The sequence below is a fragment of the Sapajus apella genome, unplaced genomic scaffold (assembly GCF_009761245.1).
Source record: "Sapajus apella isolate SASKATOON/1434 unplaced genomic scaffold, GSC_monkey_1.0 scaffold75, whole genome shotgun sequence".
NCBI classification, from domain to species: Eukaryota; Metazoa; Chordata; class Mammalia; order Primates; family Cebidae; genus Sapajus; species Sapajus apella.
In genome coordinates, this window is record NW_022437015.1 from 4,717,870 (window position 1) to 4,728,703 (window position 10,834).

General features: G+C 40.1%; 1 protein-coding gene across 2 annotated transcripts in view; it reads left to right on the forward strand.

Annotated features, from left to right (window-relative positions):
- Nucleotides 1–5,868, forward strand: part of LOC116532256 (cytochrome c oxidase subunit 7B, mitochondrial) — a 7,148-nt gene extending 1,280 nt beyond the window's left edge. The window contains exons 2-3 of one of the 2 annotated variants that reach the window (XR_004260799.1): nt 2,795–2,923; nt 5,670–5,868. Coding sequence is in view for 1 of the 2 variants with exons in the window: in XM_032251348.1 (XP_032107239.1) it covers nt 2,795–2,919; nt 5,666–5,746 (206 nt within the window). In the remaining variant the exon portion in view is untranslated. Of the gene's footprint in view, nt 1–2,794; nt 2,924–5,665 lie in introns of both variants that reach the window. The other variant, XM_032251348.1, reaches the window with a different exon arrangement.
- Nucleotides 5,869–10,834: the final 4,966 nt, after the last annotated feature.

A 10,834-nucleotide genomic window follows, 5' to 3' on the forward strand; every position in this document is an offset into this window, starting at 1 on the left:
AAAATACAAAAATTAGTCGGGCGTGGTGGCAGGCGCCTGTAATCCCAGCTACCTGGGAGGCTGAAGCAAGAGACTCGCTTGAACCCGGGCGGCGGAGGTTGCAGTGACCCGTCTTAAATAAATAAATAAATAATATTAGCTGTCTCGAAAGCAATCCTGGTCATTTTTTCTTATCAAAAAGTTTGGCAAGTACAGGGAATTTTGAGACCAGCATTATGTAGTGAGAATGCAATAGATTGAGGAGAACAAATTAATTTTAATACTTGATTTGCACTGAAGGTGACCTTGGGTAACGTGGGCAGTTGTTATACAATGAAGATGCCCCTGAATTACTATTTAGTTTGTTTAGCCTTCTTTTGATTTTCACTTAACATAATCATTGGAGAATATTATTAGGTTGTGTTCTAAACAGTTTAGCAACTTTGAAAATAACCACAAAATATTAGCTGGACTATTTTTATATTCCAAAAGCAGCATTTATTATTTCTTTTACTTTGTGCATATAATTTATTTAGCCTCTCTCAATGTCAGTTTCCTTCTTTGTAAAATAAGTAATTTGTAAATAATGCCTAAATTGTAAATAATGCCTGCTTCATGGGGTTGTTGAGGATTATATGAGATCATGAATGTGTGGTAATGAAACAGTTGTCACAGAGGAGAGGTCTAATGATATCCACCAGAGTGACATGAGTATGTTGAAGTTATGTTGCAGAATTTTTTGGTAGTCTTAATTTCTTTGCTCTTTGAGCAAATAGAGCCATTTTGTACCTCAGGAAAGATTTTTTGTTTCTTTCGGTGTGGAATTCACATGCCCACTTTTTATCTTTTCTGCAGCAGAATATATTAGGAAATGTTTGTAAATTTGCTTATCTCAGTGTGACTAAAAACATGAAAATGGAAAGCTATGTAAGGCAGTTAGAAAATCCAATAATGTCAAATAACTATCTCTAAGTAACTCATTGTACCACATAGAAGTCATTATATTATTAATTGCTAGTGAATGGGCAACCTTGCAGTCAGTTTCTTTCTTTCTTTCCTTCCTTCCTTCCTCCCTTCCTTCCTTCCTTCCTTCCTTCTTCCTTCCTTCCTTCCTTCCTTCCTTCCTTTCTTTCTTCTTTTCTTTCTTTCTTCTTTTTTTTTTTGAGACAGAGTTTTGCTGTTGTCCAAGCCCTCCTTTTTAGTTCCTCAAGGGGCCATTTAAAAAAATTTTCTCCTCTTTCTACTAGTATAATAATAACAGCAGAGTTTATCATTCTGCTCAAAAACTTTTACCACCTCCCCCTGCCTACCAAAAAAAAGTGGTCTTCCATGGTCCTTTCTAGTTTTATCCCCTGTTACTTACCTGTGCACCTTGTCCTTCAACCAAACTTAATTAGTTTTCTAGTATGCTGAACTTTTCTATGTCTGCCTTTTTCAGATTTTCCTTATCTCACGTTTCTATAACCAAATCCTGTCTGCCATTCAAAGTGCTTAGCTAGGCTGGACTGAAGGTAGTGGTTTGTCTCAATTGATTGCTCACAGTCAGTTAAAGATTGAACTTCCTTGTTCTACTCTAGTCTTAGGGAAAAAACAACAGCAACAACAAAAAAAGTGCTTAGCTAATTCTGCTTCCTTGTACGATATTGATTTGTGTCTACATGTGTAATATTCTCTAGACTGGAAGTTACTTGAGGACAGGATTTGTGTCTTAACACTTTTTTATATACTCCATTTCTTTTAGCATGGTGCCATATTCATTAATTTTAAATTTGTCTCATTTTTTATTTTTAGAGATAGAATTGCTCTGTTACCCAGGCTAGAGTGCAGTGGTGTGATCATAGCTCACTGTATCCTCTATTTCCTGGACTCAAGTGATTGTCCAGCCACAGCCTCTTCAGTAGCTGGGACCACAGGTGTGCATGTACCACCATGCCTGGCTAATTTTTAATTTTCAATTTTTTTCTAGAGACAGGGTCTCACTATGTTTCCCAGTCTGAAACTCCTGGCCTCAAGCAATCCTCTTATGTTGGCCTCCTAAAGTATTGGGATTACAGATGTGAGTCACTGTGCCCACCTATTAATTTTTTACAAATCAAGATTACTCTAGTTTTTGGCAAGTTTTTTTTTTTTTAAGATGGGGTTTCACCATGATGGCCAGGCTGGTCTGGAACTCCTGACCTCAGGTGATCCACCCACCTCGGCTTCCCAAAGTGTTAGGATTACAGGCATGAGCCACTGCGCCCGGCTGGCAAGTTTTTTTGTTACTATAGTAATTTTATGATCATAAGCATTTAGTGTGTTTTAATTTGAAGTTCATTTGAGTTTCTTTGCCCTTGCATGTTGTAAGTTGTTGGGCTCCATTGAGTAAACTTTAATGAAAATTTAAGTCATAAGTATTCAGATTCATCAATGGGAGCCGAAGTTTCAGGGGTTATGCAAATACTACCTCGTAGAGAATGTTACAACATTCATTCTTTGCTTTTTTTCCCCGACACTATTATGAAAACTCTCAGACATACTGAAAAGTTGGAAGAATTGTATGAATACCCATGTACCCGCCACATAGATTCTACAGTTAACATTTTGCTATATTTGTTTTATCATATATCTATCCATCTGTGAGTCTTATTTTTGGTGCATTTCTAAGTACATTGGTTCGCCTTGATTAATAGCTAAAATACGTTTTAACATTTTATTGAACTACATAATACTGTAAAATTAACTTCCTTGGATTTCCTGATTGGCAGCATCAATCACATATGTTCTTTTCCTGACAATTGATAGTAATGCTTCTGTATTTTTTTTTTTCCGTAAGTTCGAAGCATTCAGCAAACAATGGCAAGGCAGAGCCACCAGAAACGTACACCTGATTTTCATGACAAATACGGTAATGCTATATTAGCTGGTGGAGCCACTTTCTGTATTACTATGTGGACATATGTAAGTACTATTGATTGATAATTTCTATTTTAGATGTTTTCATTCTCATTTAGTCTGTGCATTCAAAGTATTTTAACACAGTAGTATACATATTTAGTTAGGAGGGACTTGAGAGATTATGTAATCTAATTACTCACCCAGTACAGGGATTACTTTCCCCCAGCATTCATGTTCTTAACATTCCCAGTAATATATTGCTTAGTGGATCACAAGGCAGCCCTTTCCATATTGCGTAGCTGGTGTTTTTTCTTTTTTTTGAGATGGAGTCTCACTCTGTTGCCCAGGCTAGAGTGCAGTGATGCAATCCCGGCTCATTGGAGCCTCTGTCTCCCAGGTTCAAGTGATTCTTCTGCCTCAGCCTCCTGAGTAGCTGGGACTATAGGCACGTGCCACCATGCCCATTTTTTTTGTTTGTTTGTTTTGTCTTGTTTTTTGAGATGGAGTCTCCCTCTGTCACCCAGGCTGGAGTGTAATAGCACAATCTCGGCTCCCTGCAACCTCTGCTTCCCAGGTTTGAGCATTTCTCCTGCCTCAGCCTCCCGAGTAGCTGGGATTACAGGTGCCCGCCACTACGCCCAGCTAATTTTTGTATTTTTGGTAGAGACAGGATTTAACCAGGTTAGTCAGGCTGGTCTCGAACTCCTGACCTCAGGTGATCTGCCTGCCTCGGTCTCCCAAGGTGCTGGGATTACTGGTGTGAGCCACCGTGCCTGGCTAATTTTTGTATTTTTAGTAGAGACAGGGTTTTACCATATTGGCCAGGCTGGTCTCGGCCTCCTGACCTAGTGATCTGCCTGTCTCGGCCTCCCAGACTGCTGGGATTACAGGCATGAGCCACCAGACTCGGCCTTGTGTATCTGTTAAAAGGTTCATATGGTGAGTTAAAACCTGACTTTTTATTTTTTTTGAGTTGGAGTCTTGCTGTGTCGCCCAGGCTGGCGTGCAGTAGCACGATCACAGTTCACTACAGCTCTGCCTCCTGGGTTCAAGCAGTTCTCCTGCCTCAGCCTCCCTAGTAGCTGGGATTACAGGCACCCAACACTATGCCTGGCTCATTTTCTTGTATTTTTAGTAGAGATGGGGTTTCACCATGTTGGCTAGGCTGGTCTCAAACTCCTGACCTCAGGTAATCCACCTGCCTTGGCCTCCCAAAGTGCTGGGATTACAGGCGTGAGCCACTGTGCCCGGCCCTGACTTTTTTTCATATGCTACCCATCATTTCATTGTAACACAGAAATTCTGACCTACTTCCTTATAACAGCTATCAGATAATAGAATATTGCTATCATATCTCCTGAATTTTCTTTTTCAAATTAAACATCCTTAGTTCTAGTGGTAATTTTTTTGTTACATGGTTTGACAGATGAGATGTAATGTAACTTTTTATATTTTAGTTTCTTTACATCTCAAATTTGACAATCTATTTTCTAATCAGGGTACTTAATGGCTAAAAGTGGGAGTCTTGAAGTCTTAATATATAACTTGGTTTAAAAACATACAAATTAACCCTCACCTTTTTTTTTTTTTTTTTTTTTTGAGACGGAGTTTCGCTCTTGTTACCCAGGCTGGAGTGCAATGGCGCGATCTCGGCTCACCGCAACCTCCGCCTCCTGGGTTCAGGCAATTCTCCTGCCTCAGCCTCCTGAGTAGCTGGGATTACAGGCACGTGCCACCATGCCCAGCTAATTTTTCGTAGTTTTTAGTAGAGACGGGGTTTCACCATGTTGACCAGGATGGTCTCGATCTTTTGACCTCGTGATCCACCCGCCTCGGCCTCCCAAAGTGCTGGGATTACAGGCTTGAGCCACCGCGCCCGGCTAACCCTCACCTTAATAAAGAAACTTTATTTAAATAAATAGGCCTTTTAAATTTTTGTTTTGATCATCTTGAAATCAAATATAATATTAAAATGTGCAATTAGGCTGGGCACAGTGGCTCATGCCTATAATCCCAGCACTTTGGGAGCCTGTGGCGGGCGGATCACCTGAGGTCAGGAGTTTGGGAGCAGCCTGGCCAAAATGGTGAAACCCCATCTCTACTAAAAATACAACAATTAGCCGGGCATGGTGGTGGGCACCTGTAATCCCAGCTACTTGGGAGGCTGGGGCAGGAGAATCACTTGAACTCGGCGGGGAAGGGAGGGGTGGAGGTTGCAGTGTGCCACTGCACTCTAGCCGGGGGAGAAAGCAAGACTGTTTCAAAAAAAAAAAAAAAAAAAAAAAAAAGAAAGAAACTGTGCTTAATTAGAAGGATAAACAGATGTTGAACAAATGTGTGATCAGAAGAGCTTTTGGAGGTGAAATGTTCTTTAATGATAAGGAGAGTACAAAGCGCTCTCTGGCAGTTATTTAGGTAGTTGTGGGTGAGGGAATCAATGTTTTGAGGGGGTAGTATAGAAATGTGAAACATAAATTTGAATTAAATAAAATTTAAAAATTCATTTCCTCAGTGATACTAGTCACATTCCAGGTGGCCAGTAACCACATGTAGCTAGTAACTACTGTTTTGGACAGTGAAGATATAGAACATTTCCTTCAGCTCAAGAAGTTCTGTTGAACAACAACATTGCTCTAGAAAATCAGGATAGCAATTAGGTTTGGCCTATATGGAGGGTACTGTATCCCAGGTGAGTTTCTGTGTATTTTTAACCTGTAGAGCAGAATGTCTGTCATTTTCAAGAAATAGTCTCCAAGGGAGAATGTACTCTGGTTTAAGCACATAACTGTCAGCATTTTAATTCTTACAGGTAGCAACACAAATCGGAATAGAATGGAACCTGTCTCCTGTTGGCAGAGTCACCCCAAAGGAATGGAAAACTCAGCAGTAATCCCAGCTGGTGTAATAATGAAGTGTTGAAAAAAGCAGCTCATAATTGATGCCAAGTTAAAGCACTGTGTACCCATTAAGATATGGCATTATTGAAGAAATAAAGTACATTTGAAACCTTCATTTTAGGTTTTGTTTCTTTGTAAATGAAACCAGGCTTGATCACTTTAACCTTTGTGTTAATATTAAAGTCAGATGCTGTGCCACTTCTTAAATAGGTTTTTTTGTTTTTGTTTTTTTTGAGACAGAGTCCCACTGTTTCCCCCAGACTGGAGTGCAGTGGCGCCATCTCGGTTCACTGTGACCTCTGCCTCCCAAGTTCAAGCGATTCTCCTGTCTCAGCCTCCCAAGTAGCTGGGACTACAGGTGCATGCCACCACACCTGGCTAATTTTTGTAGTTTTAGTAGAGACAGGGTTTCACCATATTGATCAGGCTGGTCTTGAACTCCTGACCTCAGGTGATCCACCTGCCTCAGCCTCCCAAAGTGTTGGGATTACAGGTTTGAGCCACGGCACCCGGCCCTTAAATAGCTTTTATGAGGTAATGTGAAAGGAAAATTTGCTTTTGACCTGGAAGTCAACTTCATAAGTCAACTTTCAGTATGCTGAAATTATGTTTGTAAATAACTGATCACATAACTATTTTAGATCACCTTTGAGCCAAAAATTTGGCCCGGATTTTGGTTGTGCCTATACTGTCTGCCTCTCATGTGTATTTATACTTGGAATTAGCATTATTAACTCCTTTTCACTTCTGCCTAGATAACTTAGAGTGTCACCAGACCCAAGGGAAGAGTGGTCCTATAAAACGAACTCCTAGCCTGTCTGAAGACTAGGTACTAGTTCCTTTGCTGTTTTGACATATTCATTTTGATTATAGCTCTTGGTTTTTTTTAAATCATACTTATTATTATGGATGTTTTATGATATTAAAGAATCTATCAAATGCAGTCTGTTCCCAGTTATCTACTATCAGTCACCTCTCCTATTGATATAACAGTGTTTGTGGATTATCTTGAGTTTAGTATATAACATTGGATTTTATGTATGTTACCTGAATAAAAACAATACCTGCTCCACATATTTCATTACTTGGCTGAGAGCTGTAATCTGGTAGATTTGATAGTGATCAAGTAAGCAGAAAGTAGAATTTCAGTCAAGTAACCCATCTATGTTAGCTAAATTATTTTTTGCTTATTACATAGAATGCTAGAAGTATGCTGCCATGGCATATGTCCTAGTTTCTCATCAAATGGACCAAAGTCAGTGATTTTATTTGAATAGGAAAAATCAAGCATCATTGTAAATTAAGTTGCATGTTTAGTAACCATATTGTATCACTGTTTGATTAATTTGAACCAACACTTTATGATATTTCGTATTTAGAATGTTCAAAATGGTACTATTCAAATGCATGTAACCCCAAGACATATTGAAGTAAAATAGACATGTATTTAAGGAAGTGTCAACCTTCAATTATATACCTTTTTGTCACTGAATTAACACTTTCTCACGATGTGGGGGCAGTTTCAGTATGATTTGTAGTACTCAGGTAAGTGATAGTTGTCATCTATATGACAATTTAGAATGTTTTCTGTGTCCATTTGCCACCAAAATTATATGTTATTTTGTGTGATAAAACCTGGTGGTGGTAGTATCTTTGAATAAACTTCTTGAACTTAATTATGTAGTTAATCTTGTCCTGATGAGTAATTCTAAAACTACTATGACCACTACTAGAAATGAAGCAGTTTTTTTTTGTTCCATCACAAAATACACTGACCTGGGAGCTTTCTTAGTGCTCTCAGAGCCTAGTGCTTTCTCACAAATTTTCTCAACTTACCGGCAACGTCAGTTTGAGTTTTAGTTATACCTAGAGTTGCAAGGTCATCAAATTAGTCTTACATCCTCAAGTATCTGTATGTCTGAAGAATTTAGGTAAGTTATTTACCTAAAAAGCATTGCCAATCCTTTAAACTCTATTTGGATGGCTACGAAATATTTTAAAATTAGGGTGAATCATAAATCCCATTCTTTTTTCGTTTTTGAGATGGAGTCTTGCTCTGTCGCCAGGCTGGAGTGCAGTGGCGCAATCTCAGCTTACTGCAACCTCCGCTTCCTGTGTTCAAGCGATTCTTCCACCTCAGCCTCCCGAGTAGCTGGGACCACAGGCGTGTGCCACCACGCCCGGCTAATTTTTGTATTTTTAGTAGAGACAGGGTTTCGCCATGTTGGCCAGGATGGTCTCGATCTCTTGACCTCGTGATCCACCCGCCTCGGCCTCCCAAAGTGCTGGGATTACAGGCATGAGCTACCGCGCCTGGCAATCGCATTCGTTTTGTTTTTTTGAGACAAAGTCTTGCTCTGTCGCCCAGGCTGGAGTGCAGTGGTGCAATCTTGGCTCATTGCAACCTCCGCCTCCTGGGTTCAAAGGATTCTCCTGAGTCAGCCTCCTGTGTAGCTGGGATTACAGGCGTCCACCACCACACCCAGCTAATTTTTGTATTTTTAGTAGAGAGGGTTTCGCCAAGTTGGCCAGGCTGGTCTTGAACTCCTGATCTCAGGTGATCCACCTGCCTCAGCCTCCCAAAGTGCTGGAGTTACAGGCATGAGTCACGGTGCCTGACCTCATAAATCCTATTCTTTTATGTATTTATTTATTTATTTTGAGACGGAGTTTTGCTCTTTTTGTCCAGGCTGGAGTGCAATGGCGTGATCTCGGCTCACCACAACCTCTGCCTCCTGGGTTCAAGCGATTCTGCCTCTGCCTCCCAAGTAACTGGGATTACAGGCACGCGCCACCAGTCCTGGCTAATTTTGTATTTTTAGCAGAGACGGGGTTTCTCCATGTTGGTCAGGCTGGTCTCAAATTCTGGACCTCAGGTGATCCTTCCGCCTTGGCCTCCCAAAGTGCTGGGATTACATGCATGAGCCACTGTGCCTGGACTTTATAAATCCCATTCTTAATTTCACTGTAGAACAGGATTATTTTAGCACCTGTGTTCTTTTATTTTAGATTCATTTAACTTACCTAGAAATAGGTACTGTGATAGTTGTAGAGGTACAGATGTTGAGTTCCCATCCTCCTGGCTTAATGTCATTGGGGTTATTAATACACTTCATAAGCATTTTAGGGGCACCTGCTATCTGTTCAACCTCCAGCAAACCTGATTCCTTCTTGAAGACATTCCCTTCTATGCTTGTGCATTGGTAAGGAGGATTAAGGATGATGCATTTAAAGTTAGAGTTTTAGGCTGGGCCTGGTGGCTCACACCTGTAATCCCAGCACTTTGGGAGGCCGTGGCAGGAGGATCATTTGAGGCTGGGAGTTCAAGACCAGCCTGGGCATTGAAGGGAGACTCCCATCTCCACACACACAAAAATAAAAATTAGTCAGGTGTGGTGGTGTGTGCCCGTAGTTCCAGCTACTTGGGAGTCTGAGGTGCAAGGATCACTTTAGCCCCAGAGTTTAAGGTTACAAGGACCTGTGATCACACTTCTGCACTCCAGCCTGGGCAACAGTGAGACCAAAAAAATATATATATGTGTATGTTTTTATGTTAAAGTGAGTAAGAATGTACATGATTGGCAGAGGATCTTGTAGCTCATAAACTTTAATATTTACATAAAAATACTAGTGAGCTAGTAGATTCAATATCCTGCTTCTGATAAAGCTATATTTTTGGTTCCTGCCTTTTAATGAATTTCTTTTGGAAGCTTAATACGATGTTAATAATAGTTAAAAACCAACTTGCTAATATTTGGAAACCCACTTAAAAGCCATCTTCATTTCATATGATCTGATTTTCAAGATTTTAAATTTGGGGCTGAGTTTGTATCTTAATTAAGGCTGTGCACATTGGCAGAGTCCTGAGGCTAATTTTATATTTATGTGGATGGGTATAGAGGGGGAGAATAATTCTGAAATACTTAATCACAGACCTAAAATGTAGATCTATGGGTAATTTTAAATGTTGCCTGTCAAGGCTTAATAGGGACTTGACAACAGGTAGGATGGAAATTATTTTAACACTTAAATATGCTTACTTTGTGCCAGATACTAAGTCTTTTGCAAATATTTACTTGATATTTGTATTTTGTGTACTATTTTGATTTCTGCTATTTTGAGTCTAACATTATTAGACTATACTTGTCCGTGGGAACTGAGTTCAAATGGTTCCAGATGAAAATACAAACTGTCCTGTGATTAGTTTTGTTATATATCTTATGACAGATACTTCATGAAAGGAAATATGAAAAGGCCACATCTTGCTTTGAAATAAGTGAGAAGGAGCCTCTCCCTCTTTTACTGTTAATATTCATAGTTTTAAAAATCCTAGACTTTTCCTGCTTTTTAAAATGTCAAGTTGGAAAACAAGAATAAAATAATACCCTTTTCTCAAATGTTTTCTGTACCACTTACTGCATTGTATTACATTTTATGCATCTCATTTCTATATTAACTCATGGAAATAAAAGACTAACATTTTTGTGTCACTGGAATCTTCTAGGTGTTTAAAATGATGGACGAGTGAATAAATAGGAGAGTGGGTCAGAGCTTGGAATGGCGACATGAAGGTGGTGAGGTGATGTCCCTGTCCCCTCAACACACATATAAATTATGAATTTATAAAAATTTTCCTCTTGATGTCATTTTTCAGTGAAGGGACCAGGGGAAGTTCATAGCTCTGGTATTTACATCTGGAATTAGGCTACACGGTCTACCGGAAGCAAGTTAACACAGTCTAACAGATGCACGCTAATTTCATGCTGGGCAAAGATGAACTATGTGGAAAATGACTTATAAGGAGCTTTTATGTTACATCTTGGCCTGAGGTTAGGAAACTACAGATGACAAAGGCACTATTTTAGTATGGGTTTTCTAGTTTTATTTTCGTCGTGGAGGCGGGGTGGGGTAGAGGATTCCTACCCGAACAAAAACCCGCCAGAGGCTGCGTGTCGGCCCGGGGGCAGCAGGGGGCGGGAGAAGCTTGACTCTAGATATTGCGTTCCTTTTCACGTGACCTGCCGCTCTCTTTCCCGTGGCCGCCCTGCTTCCGGCAGGGGCATCACCCGGAAGTGGGGGTA